This window comes from Passer domesticus, chromosome 13 (genome assembly GCF_036417665.1).
Source record: "Passer domesticus isolate bPasDom1 chromosome 13, bPasDom1.hap1, whole genome shotgun sequence".
Lineage (NCBI taxonomy): Eukaryota > Metazoa > Chordata > Aves > Passeriformes > Passeridae > Passer > Passer domesticus.
In genome coordinates, this window is record NC_087486.1 from 17,997,781 (window position 1) to 18,023,639 (window position 25,859).

General features: G+C 51.7%; 2 protein-coding genes, 2 long non-coding RNA genes and 1 other non-coding gene across 6 annotated transcripts; all 5 read right to left on the minus strand.

Moving 5' to 3' along the window:
- Window positions 1-8,104: 8,104 nt before the first annotated feature.
- On the minus strand, window positions 8,105-8,999 carry LOC135280468 (uncharacterized). The gene is made up of 3 exons (XR_010347391.1): window positions 8,873-8,999; window positions 8,573-8,762; window positions 8,105-8,298 (listed from the first exon to the last, which is right to left on the minus strand). It is a non-coding gene; the product is annotated as an uncharacterized LOC135280468 (long non-coding RNA).
- Window positions 9,000-11,821: 2,822 nt separating this feature from the next.
- LOC135280074 (ring-infected erythrocyte surface antigen-like) lies at window positions 11,822-12,326 on the minus strand. Its single transcript, XM_064387828.1, has 2 exons — window positions 12,200-12,326; window positions 11,822-12,089 (listed from the first exon to the last, which is right to left on the minus strand). Exons 1-2 carry the CDS (start codon window positions 12,221-12,223, stop codon window positions 11,883-11,885), a joined length of 231 nt encoding a protein of 76 aa, XP_064243898.1. The 5' UTR covers window positions 12,224-12,326; the 3' UTR covers window positions 11,822-11,882.
- A 6,775-nt stretch (window positions 12,327-19,101) lies between these two features.
- On the minus strand, window positions 19,102-20,067 carry LOC135280082 (ring-infected erythrocyte surface antigen-like). Of its 2 annotated transcripts, XR_010347153.1 has the most exons (3): window positions 19,941-20,067; window positions 19,608-19,830; window positions 19,102-19,333 (listed from the first exon to the last, which is right to left on the minus strand). XR_010347153.1 is itself a non-coding variant. In XM_064387837.1 (2 exons), exons 1-2 carry the CDS (start codon window positions 19,962-19,964, stop codon window positions 19,624-19,626), a joined length of 231 nt encoding a protein of 76 aa, XP_064243907.1. In that variant the 5' UTR covers window positions 19,965-20,061; the 3' UTR covers window positions 19,578-19,623. The 2 variants fall into 2 exon arrangements, 1 of the variants encoding a protein (XP_064243907.1); XM_064387837.1 differs by lacking the exon at window positions 19,102-19,333 and having other exon boundaries at window positions 19,578-19,830; window positions 19,941-20,061.
- Window positions 20,068-23,919: 3,852 nt separating this feature from the next.
- LOC135280083 (uncharacterized) lies at window positions 23,920-25,578 on the minus strand. The gene is made up of 3 exons (XR_010347154.1): window positions 25,392-25,578; window positions 24,819-25,042; window positions 23,920-24,222 (listed from the first exon to the last, which is right to left on the minus strand). It is a non-coding gene; the product is annotated as an uncharacterized LOC135280083 (long non-coding RNA).
- LOC135280477 (small nucleolar RNA SNORA74) lies at window positions 24,364-24,566 on the minus strand. The gene has a single exon (XR_010347395.1). It is a non-coding gene; the product is annotated as a small nucleolar RNA SNORA74 (small nucleolar RNA).
- Window positions 25,579-25,859: the final 281 nt, after the last annotated feature.

The following is a 25,859-nucleotide window of genomic DNA, read 5'->3' on the forward strand; positions in this document are numbered from 1 at the left end:
GAAGCAAAGCTGGCCTCTGCTGCCAGCACTGGGCCAGGCTGGGCTGGGAGCTGGCCCCCAGGAGCTGGGACAGGGCTGGCAGGGCTGGTGTGGCCCCAGGCAAGTACAGGGCAGGCCAGGGCTGGTGCTTGTGGCAGCACAATCCAGGCCCCCTGCGGGCAGCGTGTCCCTGAGCGGGGCCATCCAGCCCAGCCCCAGGCTGGCGTCAGGGCAGCCACTGTGTCTGTGGGCAGGACATGGGGAGCATCTGCCCGTCTTACTTGTGAGGCTCCATCTTCATCCAAGGACCATGGGCTCCTCCTTATCCTCCTCAACAACGTCCATCTCCTCGATGTCATCCTCCACGTCTACTTCCATCTCCTCAACCTACTCTTCCACGTCCACCTCCATCCTTTCATCCTCATTCAGCACCATGTCCACTTCCATCTCCTCCACAATGTCTCTGGCAGTCTGCAAGAGACAGCAAAATCTCACAGTGGGCTTCCTGTCCCACACCATCCATTGCCACGTGGCTGCAGCCTGATCAAGCAGGCTGCCCCTTCCCTGGAATGGCACTGTACCTCCACTGGCACAGCAGTGCTCATCCTGCTGGGATTGGCGCTCCAGAGCAGGCGTCAGGAAAATCCCAGTCGGCAGCAGCAACAGCTCAACGCTGATGGGCAGAGCGCAGAGCGAGCAACAACTGAGCGCTGGCAGCAGGCAGAGTGTCTGCTCTGCTGGTTTCCAGGTGCTGGACGTTCCACCTGGAACACTGTGGGAGCTGTGATGTCACAGAAGTTTCAGGGCCGCTCCAGACTGGGAGATGGGCATGGTGGAATGATCAAATCCTTGAATGGTTTGGCTAGGAAGGGACCCTAAAGATCATCTGGTTCCTAGCTGAGCAAGCTGCCAGCACAGCAGGTTGCTGCGGCCCCTGTCCAAGCTGGCCTTGGATGTTCGTGGCCATGGGGTATGCACAGGCTCTCTGCACTGCTCCCAGTGTCAGGGACAAGCACCCTGACAGGAAAGAACTTCTTCCCATCATGGAATGGATTCCAGCTCTTGTAGTTTGATCCCATTCCTCCTTGTTCTGTCACTTCAGTTCCTGACAAAGAGTCCTCTCCCACTTCCCTGTAGGTCAGGCTGTTCCTGCAGTGTCACACATGTGGCTGATGCTGCAGGCAGGAGAGAGTGAAGCCAAGCTGCCAGACAGAGAAAATGGGGAAAGTGACATGAGAGATGAGCGAAGAAGGAAAATGTAGAGACATGCAAGGCATTGGGTTGTGTGATTTGTGGGATTCATGCCTTTTATTAGAGGCTAGGTTCTCTGGTGCACTGAATGACTGTGTGATTGCGGCGTGTCCACAGTGAGCCCGTGTGAGCGACCTGCACTCCCAGAGGCCGGAGCACACTTGCTTCAAGTGCTGATGAATGAGGCCTGAGACGGGTCTTTGTGTGCAACTCCAAACGCTGTGCATGGCCATGAAGAGGGTCCAGGGACGGAGAGAAAATGCGGCTGGGGACTGAGGGTTTTATATTGGAAGGAGAAGGGGCGAAGCAGGGGAGAAGAGAGGGAAGAACATTCTCTGGAGAGTAGCTATAAGGACAAAATGGCAGTTGAAGTGGGTGATTGCAACAAAAGCTGCAGATTGCAAGAGCCTGCAAGTGGCCATGGGTGAGAGCCTTGCATTCAGAGGGGTTTCTCTGTTTCACCTTGGTCCCCTTTGTCCTAAGGTATTACAGTTCCAATGAGCGGCTCCTGGACAACTGCCCCCTTTTTGTTTTCAAGAATGAAGGCTTCTGCCATGGACTTTTGCAAGCGTTGAGCAAAAATGGATAGGACAACCAACACAATGAATACAAGAAACAAAGCCCACGAAACAGTCTTAACTAAAGGTCGAAGCCAACATTTCATGCCCCATTCTTTCAAAAGTCCAGTGAGCCAGTCGTTGTTGCCTTTTGTCTGGATCTTGTTGATTTGGTCTTTGAGCAGCTGGACACTCTGGTATACTGACTCCCTATGTGAGAAGAGGTTGACAAACGTGGCCATGGGCAAGAAATTGTGGCTTGGCTGTGGAAGCAGCCAGCTGAAGGCACGTGGCATAGTGAGGAGCTTTGCTGCTTGCGGCTGCCTGCTGCAGCGGCAACAAAGGACAGCATCCTTTGACTTTAGCTAATTTAGTCGTGGCTGGAGGCTTGGGTGGCCTGAAAGTAAAGAGATAGGGAGATTGCAATGTGAAACTTAAATTCTGGTCCCATTAAACTTTCTCTTCTGTAAGGCAAGAGTTTGAACTCAGCTTATTAGAAGAATCAAATATCAAGGCTAGAATACAGTTTTTACAAATGTTAAGTGATATATCCCGCTTAGTGGTGTCTGAGCTCTCTTGGTGTTGGTCTGTGTGGTCCACACTGCTTAGGAGATCTTCTTCTGTCCTTCTTCTTCTTCTTTTCCAGGCTGCTGCTGTCTCTCTTAGGCTTTCATTCTGTTCTTCTGATGGTGGCTCTGGTGTTTGCCTCGCCATTGGCAGAAGGGTTTGATGTTTTTTGGTGGGATCCATGTTGGGCCTGCTGCTGTAGAGACACAAGCGTATCCCCTCCCCCAAGTAATGAATGGGAAAGGCCCATAATTTGTTTGGATTCAGGGTCTTTGATCAACACAGGTGGCTTTTCTTTTCACTGGGCTGCAGTCACATGAAAAGCAAAAAGCCTGATGACTGGGGGAGTTGGCTCCATAAATTAGATGTTAAAAAAGTTGAGCACATCAAGGGCCTTGGCCAGTGTCTCAATGGGAGATAATACGTGGACTCCCTGTCTCTGTTGATCAAGGATCCTTTGGATGGAAGAGTGGGCCCTCTGGACTATGGAGTGTCCTCTGGCAGAGTGTGGTATGGCTGTGACATGTTTTATAGCCCACTGGTCAGAAAATGGTTGGAATCCGTGCGAGGTATAAGCAGGACTATGATCAGTTTTCATTTCCTGTGGAACAGGGAAGGTGGAATAGGCTAAAAAGGAACGTTTTATAGCATCTTTTGATTTCTCACCAGCATAGGCAAAGGCGAAACCCGCACCGTTGTTGGTGTGGATTGAGACGGGGATGTATTTTCGTCTCCCAAAAGGGGCTTGGTGTGTGATTGCCCGATCTGGAGAGTCTTTAGTCCTCTTGGATTGACTCCAGCTGTGACAGAAACAAAGGCATGTTGCTGACAATTTGGGCAGGTGTTTGCCATGGATCTTGCCTGATCTTGGGTAATTTTAAAGATGCTGAGCGGTGCAGGAATGTTTGGATGGTAGATGCGGTGGCGGATCCTAGCCTGGTCAGAAACATTCCATAGGGAGGTTTGGAGAACCATTGCTGAGGCATCTGCTCTAGCATTGCCTACTATAAATGCAGGAAGGGTGGTATGAGACCTTGTGTACATGATATAGTGTGGGTGTTGTCTGTGGGACAAAAGAGAAATTAAAAGGGAAAGCAAATGCTCTAGTTGGGGTTAGAAATGTCTTTGAAAACGGAATTTTTGGTCCGCTATGCTACGCCATAGACATCTGCTGAATCAGTGATCAAATGAATAGGTTCTTTGAAAGTGGAGAAGGTCCTAAGGACTGCAGTCATTTCAGCAATTTGGGGAGAGCCGTGAATGAATTCAAGATCTGAGTTCCCTTGTTGGGTTGTGGGGTCTTTCCATGTAAAGAGAGATTGGTGCAAGCTCCCGAGGCAGCTGTGAAAGCAGTTAGGGCCTTTAAAGGTGTTTAGCTTATTATAGATGTTTGAGGACTAAATTGCGAGCAGAAATAAAGAGTTTGTGTTTTAGAAAATGACTAGAAATTTGTCCTGAGTAACTATCCAAGGTGTATTGCAGCGGTTCAGGTATTTGAATTAGCCAATAGAGGTGTTCTGGAGTGAGAGGTAAGTATATATATTCGCAAGGTCTGTTCCTGCAAGGGGACACAGATGCGCTCTAGCTTTCCTGATTAGCTGTGCAATAACTATTTGTGGGGTTGTTATCGTTTTACTAGGTTGATGTGATCTGAAACCCCATGCAATTATTATCAGGAGATCAGAGATAGCTGAGTTCCACTGAAAACAATAATGCATGCAATTGTGGACTTACAGCAAGGATTGCCAGGGAGAAAGGTAAATTAGGCTGGTGTCAGTGCGCCTGTTTAGTTTGAATCGCCTCAGCTACCTTTTGTAGAGCTGCTTATACCTCCGGTGTCAAGGATGGTGGGGAATGGAGTTCTTTGCTGCCTTTGAGGAGCAGGAAGATTGGAGCGAGATCTTGTGTGGTTACTCCCAGCAGTGAACGTAACCCATTGATGCTTTGGCAGAGTTGGTGGCGTTCTGAGAGATTCTTTGGGCTGTCCTTGATTTGCAGTGTTTGGAGTGTGGTGGTTCTCTCTGCAGTTTTTAGGCCGCGGTGCTTCTTGGGGGCTGTCTTTTGGACTTTATCTTCTGCAATCTCAAAACCATTCTCCTGTAGCGCAGTGATGACATCTTGTTGTGCAATGTCCCAAGTAATTTCAGCTTCTGCACAAATGAATATATCGTGCATGTAATGAAAAATGGCAGCATGAGGATGTCTGTTCTGGATGGGCAAGAGAATTTGGGCTACAAACCAATGACAAATCGTTGGGCTGTTCTTCGTTCCTTGAGGCAATATCATCCACTGGTAGCTCTGTAAAGGTCCTTGTTGGTTTAGGGACAGAAAAGTCATACTGGGAGGCATCATTGGAGTGCAAGGGGATGTCCAGAAAACAGTCTTTTAGATCTGTAACAACCATCTGCCAATCTGGAGGTAACATTGAGGCTGAGGGCAGGTGGGGCTGGAGGGCACCCATGTCCTCGATGACCTCGTTGACTTTCCTGAGGTGCTGCAGGAGCCGCCACTAGTCCTTGCCTGGCTTTGGTATGAGAAAGACAGGCGTATTGCAGGGGCTAGTAGATGGTACCATGTGGCCCGTAGACGGCTGCTGCTGCACGAGGGAGTGCCGCGCCTTTGACTTTGTGCCTGGGAGGGGCCACTGATCCACCCATATGGGATCCTTGGTCTTCCAGGTTAACTTAAGGGTGGCACGCTGCTCAGTGGCCCCGGCTAGAAATGCTGAGGTGTTGATAGGACCTCTAGCCTTGTCCCTGATGGGAACAAGAGATCTCTACCCCAAAATGTTCTTGGTGCGCAGGTGATGAATGGTTTTACTGTAGCAAATCTGCCCTCAGGACCTTCCACACAGATGGTAGCTGGACTCCAAAAGCTGGTAGTGACTTCCCTTGATGCTAAAACTCACCCCAGCAGCTGGAACCAGGGGCCATTCTTTTGGCCAGCCAGAGTGGGAATCACGGTGATGTCACCTCCTGTATCTAATAGTTGTGAAAGACATATCTTTCTCCCTTGTCATGACAAAGCACACTTCATTACGGGGCTATTTCGGCCTATAATCAGTGCCCACATCACCATTGGATCAGCTGGTGGGGTGATCATGTCGGGTAGGAGGTAGGCTTGTGCTATGACTGTTCCTTTTGGGATGAAAAGGGGAGGGTCTAAGCATAGAGCCTGGAGAGTTCTGTCCTGCAAAGGTGTCAAGGTGACTGTCTCAGGTAGTCTCCTTGGTGAGTCCCTCCATCCTTTCCCTGGTGTCACTTCAAATCCAAATGTCTCCTGGCCGTTCTTCAGGCCCATATTTGCCTGCTGGAATGTGGTGAACGTAAACATGGTGGATTTGAGTTGAAAAGGAGCTTACCAGCTGCCTTTGGGTTCCAGGGCAGACCTGTCATTTGTCGAGTTCTTGTGTGGCAATCGAGCCGTCCCGATGGGTCTGAGAAGGTCAATGTGCTGGTTGTCCAGGATGGTGGGGAGAGGAGGGAGGAAAGGCCTTGCATTTGGTGTCATTGCGTGGGGCCTTTCTGTGGGCCTGTGTGGAGTTTCCTGAAGGCCACCGGTTTTGCTGGTGTTGGAAAGCGTGTTGATGAGGGGGGCAGTCAGGAGAGTGTTTGTGACACCTAGAAGGTCCCTGGTAATAGCCTTTATTTTTCCATTTCTCTTGAAAATGCTCCATCTCTCCACATTTAAAGCAAGATCCTTTTTCATGACTACATCGGGGAAGACCTTGGCAGGCTATTAGCACCTCTACTAGACCCTGCCTGGTAGCCTTAGCTATGCTGGCATCACAGTGGAAGGATGCCCTAAGGGTGCATGCCTCGATCATTTGTGCCACGGTAGGTTTTGGGTGGAGGGGTAGGGAGCATAAAATGTCTTTACAGGTGTTGTTAACATTTGTTTCAGGAAGTTTAGTAAGCGGTTCCTGCCTGGCTTTTGGATGGTCAACTTGCTTCTCTATTGCTTGTGTAAGGTGGTCAATAAATTTTCTAAAGGATTGCCCAGGTCCCTGCTGAATGTCTGTGAAATCTGGAGTAGGTGGTGTTCCATCAGGTGTCTGCATGAGAGCTGAGGTTGCAACACCTTTTATCCCTTCTAACACAGGTCGGGGAAGGTCTATTGCTTGATCCTCAGGTTTAGTGAAAAGTCCCTCCCTGGCCAGATGGTCTAGTGTTAGGTGTGACCACCTGTCTACTCCAGCATAGTCTTTTAATAGTGCTGACTTTCAACTTGGAGCCCTTGGTTTAGTTCCTGTGGGTAATATCTTTCCTAAAACACGTGGGATTTCCCACTGCTGCCAGTGATGGGGATGCTTGGGGAGTGTGAAGCTCTGGGGGCAGCTGCCCGGGCAGGGGCTGAGCATGGGGAACTGTTGGGCCCATGGTCCCCAGCAGCAGCACCCACAGGGCCCAAAGCCCCCCACCCCCGGCCCAGCAGAGCCTGTCCTGCTGTCACCTGAGTGGGGGAAAAGAGCCAGTGGCCACTGGGGGGAGAGAGCTGCCAGCAGTAAGAATGAGGATCCCCTGGCTTGGCTTTGTCTCTTGAGCAATGCGGGCCCAGGGCAGTGCAGGGCAGGCTGGGAAGCAGAGCCCGGAGCCTTTGGAGGCTGCAAGGCTTAAACATCAGCCCCTGCAGCAGCCCAGATGCAGGTGCCACAGTTGCCAAGGCTGTCAAGGCCTTGAGAGCGGGAAGGTGGATTTTGCATCCCTGTGGCCTGATGGCAGCTCTGGAGCCAGGAGTGGCTGTGGCTGCAGCAGGAAGGGTGGCTGAAAGTTTCCTGCCTTGCTTTGGTGGCATGGCTGCAGGGGCCAGTGCAGTGAGAGCCCCCTCTGTGCTGGTGACAGCTCAGCTCTTGGGGACGCCGCTGTGCCCCAGCCCAGGAGCAGCAGCAGTGCCCAGCGGCAGCAGTGGTGTCAGTGGGACCCCCTGTGCACAGGGACCCCCAGCCGCGGGGTGGCCGTGGCAGCAGCCCCAGGGAGCTCCAGCCCCGGCATACCGGAACAAGTGGAAATCCCAACTGTATAAATGCTGCCTGTGTCCAAAGGTGTCGAAACCCAGAGCATCTCTCTGGATGCCCTGGATGTCTCAAAGCCCTGGTAGGGGCTCGGAGACCCTGGCAGGAAGCCAAAGACACCTTGAAATTTGATCTTAATTCATGGAGCAAATTGCCAACCTTATATGAAGAACTACAGGCCACAAAAGTTTAAGTAGCACAGTAGTAGGAATCACAGGGTGAAGGACAAAATTATAATGCACTGTACAGGGGGGTTTTCTATGTTGTACAGGGGGGATTTAGAATTCTGTGCATGGGTCGGGAGTCCCAAGGTGGAGGAATTTGGGCGTGCCCTGTCCTTCTTCTTTCTTCTTCTTGGCATCCATGTTCAGGATGATGTTGGCATGTGTGCATTGGTTCATAGAGAAAGTGCACTTGCCAACAAGGGCGAAAAGTATTGGAAATTAAAGGTAAATATCTACTATGTAGTTTTCACTAGAAAAGAGACAACCACCCCGTGGGCATGGGAGAGTGCCCTTGGCTGGCTTGCTGATCAGACCTCGGCTGGACAGACAGAAAAACTTTGGAGATAAGGAACAATAAAGTCAACTGAAGACCAAAAAGCAAGAGTCCAGACTCCTTCTTCGAAAGCGCGGCCTGCCCAGAACCACCTTTTCCCGTGCTGGGGCAGAGACCACTGGCAGCAGACCCCGGCACGAAGGAATGAGAAAAAGAAGTGAGGTTTTCTAAAGAAGCAGTATTTATTTGCTGAAGATCGGCAAATTCTAGGATTTCCAGAACACCTTTCATATTTCCATGGGATCCTATGGACTAACAGTCTTCAAAACATATTTACAGAGAACTTCTAAGCGACGAACATATTTACAGAATTCTTCTAACTTTTCAAACATATGTACAGAGGCGACGTATCTGTGGCCATCATCTGCATCAGGCCTGGAAGAAAGGAGGAAGCAAAGCTGGACTCTGGTGCCAGCACTGAGCCCAGCTGGGCTGGGAGCTGGGCCCCAGGAGCTGGGACAGGGCTGGCAGGGCTGCTGTGGCCCCAGGCAAGTGCAGGGCAGGCCAGGGCTGGTGCTTGTGGCAGCACAATCCAGGCCCCCTGCGGGCAGCGTGTCACTGAGCGGGGCCATCCAGCCCAGCCCCAGCCTGGCGTCAGGGCAGCCACTGTGTCTGTGGGCAGGGCATGGGGAGCATCTGTCCGTCTTACTTGTGGGGCTCCATCTTCATCCAAGGACCATGGGCTCCTCCTCATCCTCCTCGTCCACTTCCATCTGCTCGATATTGTCCTCCTCTTCGACTTCCACCTCCTCAAGTGGCTCTTCTGTGTCTACTTCCATCCTTTCTTCCCCATCCAGCACCATGTCCACTTCCATTTCCTCTATACCATCTCTGGCAGTCTGCAAGAGACAGCACAATCTCACAGTGGGGTTCCTGTCCCACACCATCCATTGCCACGTGGCTGCAGCCTGCTCAAGCAGGCTGCCCCCTCCCTGGAATGGCACTGTACCTCCACTGGAGCAGCAGTGCTCATCCTGCTGGGATTGGCGCTCCAAAGCAGGCAGCAGGAAAATCCCAGGCGGCAGCAGCAACAGCTCAGCACTGAGGGTCAGAGCGCAGAGCGAGCGACAACTGAGCGCTGGCAGCAGGCAGAGTGTCTGCTCTGCTGGTTTCCAGGTGCTGGACGTTCCACCTGGAACACTCTGGGAGCTGTGATGTCACAGAAGTTTCAGGGCCGCGCCACAATGGGAGATGGGCATGGTAGAATGATGAAATCCTTGAATGGTTTGGCTAGGAAGGGGCCCTAAAGATCATTGGTTCCAAGCTGAGCAAGCTGCCAGCACAGCAGGTTGCTGCGGCCCCAGTCCAACCTGGCCTTGGATGTTCCTTGGCATGGGGTATGCACAGCCTCTCTGCACTGGTCCCAGTGTCAGGGACAAGCACCCTGACAGGAAAGAACTTCTTCCCATCATGGAATGGATTCCAGCTCTTGCAGTTTCATCCCATTCCTCCTTGTTCTGTCACTTCAGTTCCTGACAAAGAGTCCTCTCCCACTTCCCTGTAGGTCAGGCTGTTCCTGCAGGGTCACACATGTGGCTGAAGCTGCAGGCAGGAGAGAGAGAAGCCAAGCTGCCAGCCAGGGTCACACATGTGGCTGAAGCTGCAGGCAGGAGAGAGAGAAGCCAAGCTGCCAGCCAGAGCAAATGGGGAAAGTGACATGAAAGATGAGCGAAGAAGGAAAAAGTAGAGACATGCAAGGCATTGGGTTGGGTGGGCTGTGGCATTCATGCCTTTCATTAGAGGCCAGGTTCTCTGGTGCACTCAATGACTGTGTGATTGCGGCGTGTCCACAGTGAGCCCGTGTGAGCGAGCTGCACTCCCAGAGCCCAGAGCACACTTGCTTCATGTGCTGATGAACGAGGCCAGAGACGGGTCTTTGTGTGGAACTCCAAACGCTGTGCATTGCCATGAAGAGGGTCCAGGGCCAGAGAGAAAATGAGGCTGGGGACTGAGGGTTTCATTCGCTGGGGAGAAGGGGTGAAGCACTGTAGTAAGCCAGGAGCAACAGGGGAGAAGAGAGGGGAGAACGTTCTCTGGAGAGTACATATAAGGTAAACACAAAGTTGATGATACCAAGAAAACCTGTTGCATCATCATGAGCCTGCAAATGTCCGAGGGCAAGATCATTGCATTCAGAGGGGAGTGTCTCACTTTGGTCATCTTTGCCCTGAGATATTAGAGTTCCAATGGCAGGCCCCTGGACCTCCACCAGACTGCCTCTTCCTGAGACTTCATTGCTGTGTTAGGAGCCTGAGTGGCCTGAGTGCACATTCAGAGCCACCTTCCAGGCTTCTGATGCCCCGACACCGCAAGAAAATTGGCAACGTGGCTTCTTTGAATGACATGTAGTCCTGTTTAATATCTGCAGCAAGTGGTGTGAAAGTGCTTTCTGAGGCTGCTCCTTGGGATCAGCTGTGAGGGGCTGAGGGCTGGCGTGAGCCCAGTGCTGTGTCCCACTGGGAGCAGCCCCACAGCCTCACGTGCACAGCAGGCAGTGCCAGAGGCCCTGGAGATCACAGCTGCCCTGCAGCCACCTTTGCAAAGGTGCTTTAAACATCAGCGGGTGCTGACTTTCCCCATGGAACCCTTGGTTCACTTGCTCTGGGGAATTTCTTTAGTCACGTATGTGGGATTTCCCACTGCCACCAGTGATGGGGATGCTCAGGGTGTGTGGGGCTTTGGGGGCAGCTGCCCGGGCAGGGGCTGAGCTGGGGGCCCTGTTGGGCCCATGGTCCCCAGCAGCAGCACCCACAGGGCCCAAAGCCTCCCACCCCCTGCCCAGCAGAGCCTGCCCTGTCTGTCCTGCTGTCACCCGAGTGGGGGACAGGAGCCAGTGGCCGCTGCCAGCAGTAGGAATGAGGGCAGGGTGAGGATCCCTTGGCTTGGCTTTTGTCTCTTGAGCAATGCGGGCCCAGGGCAGTGCAGAGCAGGCCCGGAAGCAGAGCCCAGAGCCTTTGGAGGTTGCAAGCCTTAAACATCAGCCCCCGCCGCAGCCCAGATGCAGGTGCCACAGTTGCCAAGGCTGTCGTGGCCTTGAGAGCGGGAAGGTGGATTTTGCATCCCTGTGGCCTGATGGCGGCTCTGGAGCCAGGAGTGCCTGTGGCTGCAGCAGGAAGGGTGGCTGAAAGTTTCCTGCCTTGCTTTGGTGGCATGGCTGCAGGGGCCAGTGCAGTGAGAGCCCCCTCTGTGCTGGTGGCAGCTCAGCTCTTGGGGACGCCGCTGTGGCCCAGCCCAGGAGCAGCAGCAGTGCCCTGCACCAGCAGTGGTGTCAGTGGGACCCCCTGTGCACAGGGACCCCCAGCCGCGGGGTGGCCGTGGCAGCAGCCCCAGGGAGCTCCAGCCCCGAGATCCCAGAACAAGTGGAAATCCCAAGTGTGCAAACGCTGCCTGTTCCCAAAGGAATGACAAAGAGAAGTGAGGTTTAAAAAGAAGCCGTATTTATTTGCCAAAGATTGGCAAACTCTAGGATTTACAGAACACCTTTCATTACAACAATCCTTAGAACAACAACAACAACAATAACAATCTACAGGATTTATTTACATGGGATCCTAGGGACTAACAATCTTCAAAATATATTTACAGAGAACTACTAACCTAAGAACATATTTACAAAAATCTTCTAACTATTCAAACATATATACACAGGCGTAATATCTACGGCCGTCATCTCCATCAGTCCTGGAAGAAAGGAAGAAGCAAAGCTGGACTCTGCTGCCAGCACTGGGCCCAGCTGGGCCCCAGGAGCTGGGACAGGGCTGGCAGGGCTGCTGTGGCCCCAGGCAAGTGCAGGGCAGGCCAGGGCTGGTGCTTGTGGCAGCACAATCCAGGCCCCCTGCGGGCAGCGTGTCCCTGAGCGGGGCCATCCAGCCCAGCCCCAGGCTGGCGTCAGGGCAGCCACTGTGTCTGTGGGCAGGGCATGGGGAGGATCTGCCTTTCTTGCTTGTGGGACTCCATCTTCATCCAAGGACCATGGGCTCCTCCTCATCATTCTCATCCACTTCCATCGCCTCGATATTTTCCTCCTCATCAACTTCCATCTCCTCAATATTATCCTCCATGTCGACTTCCATCTCCTCAACTTGCTCTTCTGTGTCCACCTCCATCCCTTCTTCCTCACCTAGCACCATGTCCACTTGCATCTCCTCCACAGTGTCTCTGGCAGTCTGCAAGAGACAGCACAATCTCACAGTGGGGTTCCTGTCCCACACCATCCATTGCCACGTGGCTGCAGCCTGCTCAAGCAGGCTGCTTTCTCCCTGGAATGGCACTGTACCTCCACTGGCACAGCAGTGCTCATTCTGCTGGGGTTGGCGCTCCGGTCCAGGCATGAGGAAAAGCCCAGGCAGCAGCAGCAACAGTTCAGTGCTGACGGGCAGAGCGCAGAGAGAGCGACAACTGACCACTGGCAGCAGGCAGAGTGTCTGCTGTGGACGTTTCCAGGTGCTGGACGTTCCACCTGGAACACTGTGGGAGCTGTGATGTCACAGAAGTTTCAGGGCCACTCCACTTTGGGAGATGGGCATGGTGGAATGATCAAATCCTTGAATGCTTTGGCTAGGAAGGGACCCTAAAGATCATCTGGTTCCTAGCTGAGCAAGCTGCCAGCACAGCAGGTTGCTGCGGCCCCTGTCCAAGGTGGCCTTGGATGTTCCTTGGCATGGGGTATGCACAGCCTCTCTGCACTGGTCCCTGTGTCAGGAACAAGCACCCTGACAGGAAAGAACTTCTTCCCATCATGGAATGGATTCCAGCTCTTGCAGTTTGATCCCATTCCTCCTTGTTCTGTCACTTCAGTTCCTGACAAAGGGTCCTCTCCCACTTCCCTGTAGGTCAGGCTGTTCCTGCAGTGTCACACATGTGGCTGATGCTGCAGGCAGGAGAGAGTGAAGCCAAGCTGCCAGACAGAGAAAATGGGGAAAGTGACATGAGAGATGAGCGAAGAAGGAAAATGTAGAGACATGCAAGGCATTGGGTTGTGTGATTTGTGGGATTCATGCCTTTTATTAGAGGCTAGGTTCTCTGGTGCACTGAATGACTGTGTGATTGCGGCGTGTCCACAGTGAGCCCGTGTGAGCGACCTGCACTCCCAGAGGCCGGAGCACACTTGCTTCAAGTGCTGATGAATGAGGCCAGAGACGGGTCTTTGTGTGCAACTCCAAACGTGTGCATTGCATTGAAGAGGGTCCAGGGCCAGAGAGAAAATGAGGCTGGGGACTGAGGGTTTCATATGGCGGGGGTGAATGTGCGAAGCCAGGACCAGCAGGGGAGAAGAGAGGGAAGAACATTCTCTGGAGAGTAGATATAAGGAAAAAATGGCAGTTGAAGTGGGTGATAGCAACAAAACCTGCAGATTGCAAGAGGCTGCAAGTGGCCATGGGTGAGAGCCTTGCGTTCAGAGGGGTTTCTCTGTTTCACCTTGGTCCCCTTTGCCCTAAGGTATTACAGTTGCAATGAGAGGCCCCTGGGCCTCCACAACTGCCCCCTTTTTGTTTTCAAGAATGAAGGCTTCTGCCATGGACTTTTGCAAGCGTTTAGCAAAAATGGATAGACAAACCAACGCAATGTATATAACAAACAAAGTCCACAAAACAGTCTTAAGTAAAGGTGAAAGCCAGCCTTTCATGCCCCAGTCTTTCAAAATTCCAGTGGGCCAGTCTTTGTTGCCTTTCGTCTGGGTCTTGTTTGTTTGATCTTTGAGCAGCTGGACGCTCTGGTATACTGACTCCCTATGTGAGAAGAGGTTGACAAACGTGGCCATGGGCAAGAAATTGTGGCTTGGCTGTGGAAGCAGCCAGCTGAAGGCACGTGGCATAGTGAGGAGCTTTGCTGCTTGTGGCTGCCTGCTGCAGTGGCAACAAAGGACAGCATCCTTTGACTTTAGCTAATTTAGAAGTGGGTGGAGGCTTGGGTAGTCTGAAAGTAAAGAGATAGGGAGATTGCAATGTGAAACTTAAATTCTGGTCCCACTAAACTTCCTCTTCTGTAAGGCAATGGTTAGAAGTCAGGTTATTAGAAGAATCAAATATCAAGGCTAGAATACAGTTTTTACAAATGTTAAGTGATATATCCCGCTTAGTGGTGTCTGAGCTCTCTTGGTGTTGGTCTGTGTGGTCCACGCTGCTTAGGGGATCTTCTTCTGTCCTTCTTCTTCTTCTTTTCCAGGCTGCTGCTGTCTCTCTTAGGCTTTCATTCTGTTCTTCTGATGGTGGCTCTGGTGTTTGCCTCGCCATTGGCAGAAGGGTTTGATGTTTTTTGGTGGGATCCATCTTGGGCCTGCTGCTGTAGAGACACAAGCATATCCCCTCCCCCAAGTAATGAATGGGAAAGGGCCCATCATTTGTTTGGATTCAGGGTCTTTGATCAACACAGGTGGCTTTTCTTTTCACTGGGCTGCAAATTAAATGCAAAACGCCTGATGACTGGGAGAGTTGGCTCCATAAATGTGGTGTTGAAAATGTTGAGCACATCAAGGGCCTTGGCCAGTCTCTCAATGGGAGATAATACGTGCACTCCCTGACTCTGTTGATCAAGGATCCTTTGGATGGAAGAGTGGGCCCTCTGCGCTATGGACTGTCCTGTGGCCGAGTGTGGTATGGCTGTGACATGTTTTGTACCCCACTGGTCAGAAAATGGTTGGAATCAGTGGGAGGTATAAGCAGGACCATGATCAGTTTTATTTTCCTGTGGAGCTGGGAAGGCGGAAAAAGCTAAAAAGTAACGTTTTATAGCATCTTTTGATTTCTCACCAGCATGGGCAGGAGCGAAAACCGCACCGTTGTCGGTGTGGATTGAGACGGGGATGAATTTTAGTCTCCCAAAAGGAGCTTGGTGTGTGATGTGTGATTGCCCGATCTGGAGAGTCTTTAGTCCTCTTGGGTTGACTCCAGCTGTGACAGAAGCAAAGGCATGTTGCTGACAATTTGGGCAGGTGTTTGCCATGGATCTTGCCTGATCTTGGGTAATTTTAAAGATGCTGAGCGGTGCAGGAATGTTTGGATGGTAGAAGTGGTGGTGGATCCTAGCCTGGTCAAAACCATTCTGTAGGGAGGTTTGGAGAACCATTGCTGGGGCATCTGCTCTAGCGTTGCCTACTATAAATGCAGGAAGGGTGGTATGAGACCTTTTGTGAATGATATAGTGTGGGTGTTGTCTGTGGGACAAAAGAGAAATGAAAGGGGAAAGCAAATGCTCTAGTTGGGGTTAGAAATGTCTTTGAAAATGGAATTTTTGGCCTGCTGCACTAGGCCATAGACATCTGCCGAATCAGCGATCAAAGGAATAGGTTCTTTGAAAGTGGAGAAGGTCCTAAGGACTGCAGTCAATTCAGCAATTTGGGGAGAGCCGTGAATGAATTCAAGATCTGAGTCCCCTTGTTGGGTTGTGGGGTCTTTCCATGTAAAGAGTGATTGGTGCGAGCTGCCAGAGGCAGCTGTGGAAACGGTTAGAGCCTTTAAAGATGTTTAGCATTTAGATGTTTGAGGACTAAATTGGGAGCCGAAATAAAGAGTTTTTGTTTTAGAAAATGACTAGAAATTTGTCCTGAGTAACTATCCAAGGTGTATTGCAGCGGTTCAGGTATTTGAAGTAGCCAATAGAGGTGTTCTGGAGTGAGAGGTAAGTATATATATTCGCAAGGTCTGTTCCTGCAAGGGGACACAGACGCGCTCTAGCTTTCCTGATTAGTTGTGCAATAACTATTTGTGGGGTTGTTATCGTTTTACTAGGTTGGTGTGATCTGAAACCCCATGCAATTATTATCAGGGGATCGGAGATAGTTGAGTTCCACTGAAAGCAATAATGCCTGGAATTTTGGACTTACAGCAAGGATTGTCAGGGAGAAAGGTAAATTAGGCTGGTGTCAGTGTGCCTGTTTAGTTTGAATTGCCTCAGCTACCTTTTGTAGAGCTGCTTGGGCCTCCGGTGTCAAGGATGGTGGGGAATCGAGTTCTTTGCTGCCTTTGAGGAGCAGGACGAGTGGTGCGAGATCTTGTGTGGTGACTCCCAGCGGTGAACGTAGCCCATTGATGCTTCTGCAGAGTTGGTGGCGTTCTGACAGGGTCTTTGGGCTGTCCTTGATTTGCATTGTTTGGAGTGTGGTGGTTCTCTCTGCGATTTTTAGGCCGCGGTGCTTCTTGGGGGCTGTCTTTTGGACTTTATCTTCTGCATTCTCAAAACCATTCTCTTGTACCGCAGTGATGACATCTTGTAGTGCATTGTCCAAAATCATTTCAGCTTCTGCACAAATGAATATATCGTGCATGTAATGAAAAATGGCAGCATGAGGATGTCTTTTCTGGATGGGCAAGAGAATTTGGGCTACAAAGCATTGACAAATCGTTGGGCTGTTCTTCGTTCCTTGAGGCAACATGGTCCACTGGTAGCTCTGTAAAGGTCCTTGTTGGTTTAGGGACAGAAAAGGGGAACCGGGAGGCATCACTGGGCTGCAAGGGGATGTCCAGAAAGCAGTCTTTTAGATCTGTAACAACCATTTGCCAATCTGGAGGTAACATGGCGGCTGAGGGCAGGCGGGGCTGGAGGGGACCCATGTCCTCGATGACCTCGTTGATTTTCCTGAGGTGCTGCAGGAGCCGCCCCTAGTCCTTGCCTGGCTTTGGTATGAGAAAGACAGGCGTATTGCAGGGGCTAGTAGATGGTACCATGTGGCCCGTAGACGGCTGCTGCTGCACGAGGGAGTGCCGCGCCTTTGACTTTGTGCCTGGGAGGGGCCACTGATCCACCCATATGGGATCCTTGGTCTTCCAGGTTAACTTAAGGGTGGCACGCTGCTCAGTGGCCCCGGCTAGAAATGCTGAGGTGTTGATAGGACCTCTAGCCTTGTCCCTGATGGGAACAAGAGATCTCTACCCCAAAGTGTTCTTGGTGCGCAGGTGACAAATTATTTTATTGTAGCAAGTCTGCCCTCAGGACCTTCCACACAGATGGTAGCTGGACTCCAAAAGCTGGTAGAGACTTCCCCTGATGCTAAAAATGACCCCAGCAGCTGGAACCAGGGGCCATTCTTTTGGCCAGCCGCAGTAGGAAATCAGGGTGATGTCATCTCCTGTATCTAATAGTCGAGAAATACATATCTTTCTCCCTTGTCATGACAAAGCACACTTCAGAAGGGGGCTATTTCAGCCCATAATCAGTGCCCACATCACCATTGGATCAGCTGGTGGGGTGATCATGTCGGGTAGGAGGTAGGCTTGTGCTATGACTGTTCCTTTTGGAATGAAAAGGGGAGGGTCTAAGCATAGAGCCTGGAGAGTTCTGTCCTGCAAAGGTGTCAAGTTGACTGTCTCAGGTAGTCTCCTTGGTGAGTCCCTCCATCCCTTCCCTGGTGTCACTTCAAATCCAAATGTCTCCTGGCCGTTCTTCAGGCCCATATTTGCCTGCTGGAATGTGGTGAACGTAAACATGGTGGATTTGAGTTGAAAAGGAGCTTACCAGCTGCCTTTGGATTCCAGGGCAGACCTGTCATTTGTCGAGTTCTTGTGTGGCAATCGAGCAGTCCCAACGGGTCTGAGAAGGTCGATGTGCTGGTTGTCCAGGATGGTGGGGAGAGGAGGGAGGAAAGGCCTTGCATTTGGTGTCATTGCGTGGGGCCTTTCTGTGGGCCTGTGTGGAGTTTCCTGAAGGCCACCGGTTTTGCTGGTGTTGGAAAGCGTGTTGATGAGGGGGGCAGTCAGGAGAGTGTTTGTGACACCTAGAAGGTCCCTGGTAATAGCCTTTATTTTTCCATTTCTCTTGAAAATGCTCCATCTCCCCACAGTTAAACAAGATCCTTTTTCATGACTACATCGGGGAAGACCTTGGCAGGCTATTAGCACCTCTACTAGACCCTGCCTGGTAGCCTTAGCTATGCTGGCATCACAGTGGAAGGATGCCCTAAGGGTGCATGCCTCGACCATTTGTGCCACGGTAGGTTTTGGGTGGGGGGTAGAGAGCATAAAATGTCTTTACAGGAGTTGCTAACATTTGTTTCAGGAAGTTTAGTAAGCAGTTCCTGCCTGGCTTTTGGATGGTCAACTTGCTTCTCTATTGCTTGTGTAAGGTGGTCAATAAATTTTCTAAAGGATTGCCCAGGTCCCTGCTGAATGTCTGTGAAATCTGGAGTAGGTGGTGTTCCATCAGGTGTCTGCATGAGAGCTGAGGTTGCAACACCTTTTATCCCTTCTAACACAGGTCGGGGAAGGTCTATTGCTTGATCCTCAGGTTTAGTGAAATTTCCCTCCCTGGCCAGATGGTCTAGTGTTAGGTGTGCCCGCCTGTCTACTCCAGCGTAGTTGTTTAATAGTGCTGACTTAACACTTGGAGCCCTTGGTTTAGTTCCTGTGGGGAATTTCTTTCCTAAAACACGTGGGATTTCCCACTGCCGCCAGTGATGGGGATGCTCAGGGAGTGTGAAGTTTTGGGGACAGCTGCCCGGGCAGGGGCTGAGCTGGGGGCCCTGTTGGGCCCATGGTCCCCAGCAGCAGCACCCACAGGGCCCAAAGCCCCCCAGCCCCTGCCCAGCAGAGCCTGCCCTGTCTGTCCTGCTGTCACCCGAGTGGGGGACAGGAGCCAGTGGCTGCTGCCAGCAGTAGGAATGAGGGCAGGGTGAGGATCCCCTGGCTTGGCTTTTGTCTCTTGAGCAATGCGGGCCCAGGGCAGTGCAGAGCAGGCCCGGAAGCAGAGCCCAGAGCCTTTGGAGGCTGCAAGCCTTAAACATCAGCCCCCGCCGCAGCCCAGATGCAGGTGCCACAGTTGCCAAGGCTGCCATGGCCTTGAGAGCGGGAAGGTGGATTTTGCATCCCTGTGGCCTGATGGCAGCTCTGGAGCCAGGAGTGGCTGTGGCTGCAGCAGGAAGGGTGGCTGAAAGTTTCCTGCCTTGCTTTGGTGGCATGGCTGCAGGGGCCAGTGCAGTGAGAGCCCCCTCTGTGCTGGTGACAGCTCAGCTCTTGGGGACGCCGCTGTGGCCCAGCCTAGGAGCAGCAGCAGTGTCCTGCACCAGCAGTGGTGTCAGTGGGACCCCCTGTGCACAGGGACCCCCAGCCGCGGGGTGGCCTTGGCAGCAGCCCCAGGGAGCTCCAGCCCCGGGATCCCGGAACAAGTGGAAATCCCAGCTGTGCAAACACTGCCCGTGCCCAAAGGAATGACAAAGACAAGTGAGGTTTTAAAAAAAAATCAGTATTTATTTGCCAAAGATTGGCAAACTCTAGGATTTACAGAACACCTTTCATTACAACAATCCTTAGAACAACAACAGCAATCTACAGAACATATTTGCATGGGATCCTATGGACTAACAATCTTCAAAACATATTTACAGTGAACTACGAGGATGTGAACATATTTACAGAAATCTTCAAACTTTTTAAATGTATATACACAGGCGTAATATCTACGGCCGTCATCTCCATCAGTCCTGGAAGAAAAGAAGAAGGAAAGCTGGATTCTGCTGCCAGCACGGGGCTCAGCTGGGTTGGGAGCTGGGCCCCAGGAGCTGGGACAGGGCTGGCAGGGCTGCTGTGGCCCCAGGCAAGTGCAGGGGAGGCCAGGGCTGGTGCTTGTGGCAGCACAATCCAGGCCCCCTGCGGGCAGCATGTCCCTGAGTGGGGCCATCCAGCCCAGCCCCAGGCTGGCGTCAGGGCAGCCACTGTGTCTGTGGGCAGGGCATGGGGAGCATCTGTCCGTCTTACTTGTGAGGCTCCATCTTCATCCAAGGACCATGGGCTCCTCCTCATCCTTCTCATCCACTTCCACCGCCTCGATATTGTCCTCCTCATCAACTTCCATCTCCTCGATATTGTCCTCCATGTCGACTTCCATCTCCTCAACTTGCTCTTCTGTGTCCACCTCCATCCCTTCTTCCTCACCTAGCACCATGTCCACTTGAATCTCCTCCACAGTGTCTCTGGCAGTCTGCAGGAGACAGCACAATCTCACAGTGGGGTTCCTGTCCCACACCATCCATTGCCACGTGGCTGCAGCCTGCTCAAGCAGGCTGCTCCCTCCCTGGAATGGCACTGTACCTCCACTGGCACAGCAGTGCTCATCCTGCTGGGGTTGGCGCTCCGGTCCAGGCAGCAGGAAAATCCCAGGCAGCAGCAGCAACAGCTGAGTGCTGACGGGCAGAGCGCAGAGCGAGCGACAACTGAGCGCTGGCAGCAGGCAGAGTGTCTGCTGTGGTCGTTTCCAGGTGCTGGACATTCCACCTGGAACACTCTGGGAGCTGTGATGTCACAGAAGTTTCAGGGCCACTCCACTTTGGGAGATGGGCATGGTGGAATGATCAAATCCTTGAATGGTTTGGCTAGGAAGGGACCCTAAAGATCATCTGGTTCCAAGCTGAGCAAGCTGCCAGCACAGCAGGTTGCTGCGGCCCCTGTCCAAGCTGGACTTGGATGTTCCTTGGCATGGGGTATGCACAGCCTCTCTGCACTGGTCCCTGTGTCAGGGACAAGCACCCTGACAGGAAAGAACTTCTTCCCATCATGGAATGGATTCCAGCTCTTGCAGTTTGATCCCATTCCTCCTTGTTCTGTCACTTCAGTTCCTGACAAAGAGTCCTCTCCCACTTCCCTGTGGGCAGGCTGTTCCTGCAGGGTCACACATGTGCTGAAGCTGCAGGCAGGAGAGAGAGAAGCCAAGCTGCCAGAGAGAGGAAATGGGGAAAGTGACATGAGAGATGAGAGAAGAAGGAAAAAGTAGAGACATGCAAGGCATTGGCTATGGGATTCATGCCTTTTATTAGAGGCCAGGTTCTCTGGTGCACTCAATGACTGTGTGATTGTGGCGTGTCCACAGTGAGCCCGTGTGAGCGACCTGCACTCCCAGACGCCGGAGCACACTTGCTTCAAGTGCTGATGAACGAGGCCAGAGACGGGTCTTTGTGTGCAACTCCAAACGTGTGCATTGCATTGAAGAGGGTCCAGGGCCAGAGAGAAAATGAGGCTGGGGACTGAGGGTTTCATATGGGGGGGGGAGAAGGGGCAAAGCCAGGACCAGCAGGGGAGAAGAGAGGGAAGAACATTTTCTGGAGAGTATATATAAGGAAAAAATGGCAGTTGAACTGGGTGATAGCAACAAAAGATGCAGATTGCAAGAGGCTGCAAGTGGCCATGGGTGAGAGCCTTGCATTCAGAGGGGTTTCTCTGTTTCACCTTGGTCCCCTTTGCCCTAAGGTATTACAGTTGCAATGAGAGGCCCCTGGCCCTCCACAACTGCCCCCTTTTTGTTTTCAAGAATGAAGGCTCCTGCCATGGACTTTTGCAAGCGTTTAGCAAAAATGCATAGAATAACCAACACAATGAATACAAGAAACAAAGTCCCCAAAACAGTCTTGACTAAAGGTGAAAGCCAGCCTTTCATGCCCCAGTCTTTCAAAAGTCCAGTGAGCCAGTCGTTGTTGCCTTTTGTCTGGATCTTGTTGATTTGATCTTTGAGCAGCTGGACGCTCTGGTATACTGACTCCCTATGTGAGAAGAGGTGGACAAACGTGGCCATGGGCAAGAAATTGTGGCTTGGCTGTGGAAGCAGCCAGCTGAAGGCACGTGGCATAGTGAGGAGCTTTGCTGCTTGTGGCTGCCTGCTGCAGTGGCAACAAAGGACAGCATCCTTTGACTTTAGCTAATTTAGTAGTGGGTGGAGGCTTGGGTGGCCTGAAAGTAAAGAGATAGGGAGATTCCCATGTGAAACTTAAATTCTGGTCCCACTACACTTCCTCTTCTGTAAGGCAAGGATTTGAACTCAACTTATTAGAAGAATCAAATATAAATGCTAGAATATAGTTTTTCCAAATGTTAAGTGATATATCCCACTTAGTGGTGTCTGAGTTCTCTTGGTGTTGGTCTGTGTGGTCCACGCTGCTTAGGAGATCTTCTTCTGTCCTTCTTCTTCTTCTTTTCCAGGCTGCTGCTGTCTCTCTTAGGCTTTCATTCTGTTCTTCTGATGGTGGTTCTGGTGTTTGCCTCGCCATTTGCAGAAGGGTTTGATGTTTTTTGCTGGGATCCATCTTGGGCCTGCTGCTGTAGAGACACAAGCGTATCCCCTCCCCCAAGTAATGAATGGGAAAGGGCCCATCATTTGTTTGGATTCAGGGTCTTTGATCAACACAGGTGGCTTTTCTTTTAATTGAGCTGCAAATTTAATATAAAATGCCTGATGACTGGGGGAGTTGTTCAAAATGTTGAGCACATCAAGGGCCTTAGCCAGTGTCTCAATGGGAGATCGTATGTGGACTCCCTGTCTCTGTTGATCAAGGATCCTTTGGATGGAAGAGTGGGCCCTCTGGACTATGGAGTGTCCTGTGGCAGAGTGTGGTATGGCTGTGACATGTTTTATAGCCCACTGGTCAGAAAATGGTTGGAATCAGTGGGAGGTATAAGCAGGACCATGATCAGTTTTAATTTCCTGTGGAGCTGGGAAAGTGGCAAAAGCTAAAAAGTAACATTTTATAGCATCTTTTGATTTCTCACCAGCATGGGCAGGAGCGAAAACCGCAGCGTTGTCGGTGTGGATTGAGACGGGGATGTATTTTAGTCTCCCAAAAGGGGCTGTGTGTGTGATGTGTGATTGCCCGATCTGGAGACTCTTTAGTCTCTCTGCAATTTTAAGCCATGGGACTTCCCAGGTTCTTTCTTTTCAACTTTATCTTCTGCAGTCTCTAAACCATTCCCCTGTACTGCAGTGATGACATCTTGTACTGCATTGTCCAAAATAATTTCAGCTTCTGCACAAATGAATATATCACACATGTAATGCAAATTGCAGCATGAGGATGTCTGTTCTGGATGGGCAAGAGAATTTGGGCTACAAACCATTGACAAATCGTTGGGCTATTCTTCTTTCCTTGAGGCAATATGGTCTATATGGATTTGTCTCCCTGCTGTGTGAAGATAGCTCACCATCCCATAATATGAAGCCTAAACTTACACACTAAAGCAGAATAGAATCTGAAATATACAAAAGCTAAAACTTGAGGCATCACCTGTGCCTGTCCTCTGGTGGGACCCCACCGACAGAGCTGCCCCAGCCCTCGCCCAGCACAGGGAGGAGCTGCAGCTGCTGGAGCCAGGCCAGAGGAGGCTCCAGGATGAGCAGAGGGATGGAGCAGCTCTGCTGGCAGGAAAGGCTGGCACAGCTGGGAATGTTCACCTGGAGAGAAACTTTGGGGTGATGTGACCTGAAGGAGCTGACAGGAAACAAGTAGAGACAATTTCCAGGGGATGGAGGGACAGGACACAGGGAATGGCTTCCCAGTGCCAGAGGGCAGGGATGGATGGGATATTGGCAAAAGCCCAAATTCCCCATTTTTTACCACTTTTGGGAATACCTGGTCCAGCAGGAGAGCCCCCTGACATAAGTGAGTGTTCCTTGGCTGCCAGCAGGCAGGACCCCCCCACACCACACAGGCAGCAGGCACCCAGCCCTGGGAAAGAGGAAAATTGCTGGACACAACATAAATCCATGGAGAAACCCCTGATTAGTTTTGCAGGTGGGATTCGCTCCTACAGAAACAACAGAACTCAGGCTTCAACCAGGAAAAACTTTTATTCCCCAGTGATTAGTATTTTAACAAGTATTCCCATGTGCAGTACAAAAAAAGGGCATTCAAAGCTCTGGATATTCAGGTGGCAGAAGGGCTCATGGCTAAACTAACAGTGTCGGGGACATTTAAGGAGTCTGGATTATTTCACAAAGTCAGGGTTTCCTAGAAGACTGCAAGGAATCCAAAGGGATCCAAATCTCATTTTGGAGAGTAAAATACTGCTTTTGTTCCAGCTTTTGCATTTAAATACCATTTTTGTCTGAAGCCCTGTCTGTCCCTCCCCACCAGGTCTGATGTATTTTACACAACCATCAGCCTTTTCCAACCTTCCTTTGTGGGCTCATTTCCCCCCAGGCCTAGGGATGAGAGCTGGTGCCTCACTACAGCCTCTCCAGTCTCCACTCTCAAATCCTGCTGCATCCAACAGCCTTGTAAGATAATGAAAAGCAAACTGAGCAAGCTTAAATATAAATACGTTTAATTGAGGTCATATAAAAATGTATTTCCAAAAAAGCAATGAGAGGAGATTAACAATAAACACTACACATAATTCTTGTTATACTTTGCCCCAAATCACCTTTGCTGTTCCCAATTCCTACATCCACATCCTGAAAACAAATTCTTCTCCAGCTGCCCCATTTAAACTGTGGGCTCCAGGTTTCCATCTTCTCAATACCTTTCAAACAAGGATCTTCAAAGCAGCATCGACAGCTTTACTTCTGACCACTCCTGCTGCTCCAGCAAGCCTCACACCAACAATTTACCTGTAATAAAAACCCAATAAAGAAACTGAAAAGAGGACCCCTATTCAAACCTTAGCATTGACCAGTTAATTAACTGACATTCATTTTTATATAAAAGATGCACATTAAAATATCTGCAACAGAATTTTCCATTTTCTGTGTGTTGTCTGCATCCAATCTAGGCTGTAACTCCACGGGCAGGGGTTACTCCACTCTCGGGCATGCAGAGTGCTGCCAAAACCTGGCACCACTGAACACCAGGACGGCCCCACCGGTGCCAGGAAAGCTCAGCAGCACCTTCCTCTCCCAGCAGCATAACACTGGCACAGGCACTGAGCAGCCACGGGCAGCTGACTACTGCTGGCAGAAAAAAACCCACCAAAACTGGGGGGTTTACAGGGCAGAAAAAACGTGGAGGCACTTCTCCGATGATGCCTACTATCATCAAGGCTTCATCCAGCAAGAGGGATAAGCTAAACCTAACTGCTGGATAAACCAGCAATGTTATTGCCACCCTGAGGACCTGAGGCTAGCACAGGAGCCAGCAGAGGCCTTTTAGTTAATTCAAGACAGCAAAACATTTTTCCCCATTTCCCCTCACTGGCTCATGGTCACACCTCACCCACGTGGCTCCAGAGCTCTCCCTGTCTCTCACGGGCAGGTTATTCCTTCTCATCTCCTCTCCACAGGTTCAAGTGCCCTCCTGGAGAGCCTCCTTGGCTGTCCCAGCACAGCACAGCACAGCTTGGGCGTTTCACACACGACAAGGTCGGGCCACCTCAGGGCTGCTGCCGGCCACCGACAGCTGCGGGTCACCGCGATCCCCCCATCGGCTGAAGGCCTAAAGAGAGGACAGCAGAAACATCGCAAATAATCCATTAGGTCCATCTGTATTCATAAAGTTCAACAGCAGCGGCCTGGCTTATGGCAGAACACAAAAGCCGAGTGAAGGCTTTTGAGCTCAGCCTCTCACTCACCACCGAGTGAGAGGCTGAGGAATTAATGCTGAACAGCACAGCCGAGCAACACCCCCAGTCCCGGGCACCAGCCCCCAGTGGGCTGCAGCGCTTGCCGGCTACCAGGAACAGCTAAATAAGAAAAAGCGAGTATTTCAGGTGGCGCCTTCCTTCCCCTGAGCCCCGGTCTCCAGCCCCGCTGCCGCCGCCACCCGTGCCCCGTTCCCCCCTCACCTCATGGCGGCGGCGGCCCCTCATGGCGAGGGAGCCCGGCCCGCCTGAGCCGCTCCTTGCCCCCATGGCGGCGAGCTGATGGAGCCCGGCCCGCCTCAGCCGCTCCTTGCCCCCATGGCGGCGAGCTGAGGAAGAAGCCCGGCCCGCCCGAGCCGCTCCGGAGCCTCACGGCGGCGGCGGCACAAAAGGAGCCGGCCCCCCCCGCGCTGCCGAGGTGATTCCACAGGCACCGCCCCGCTCGCCTCGGCCGCTCCCCCCGGGGCGGGGAAAAACCCTCGATAATCCGTCACAGAGCGGCATGGGCTGGGTGGGATTTTAATGATCGTCTTGTCTCACTCCCTGCCATGGGCAGGGACATTTTCCCCTATCCCAGGTTGCTCCAATCCGTCCAGCCTGGCCTTGGACACTTCCAGCATCCCTGGCAGAGCCAGAGCAGGAAACACAGGATCTGTAGAGCTGGGAGAGCTG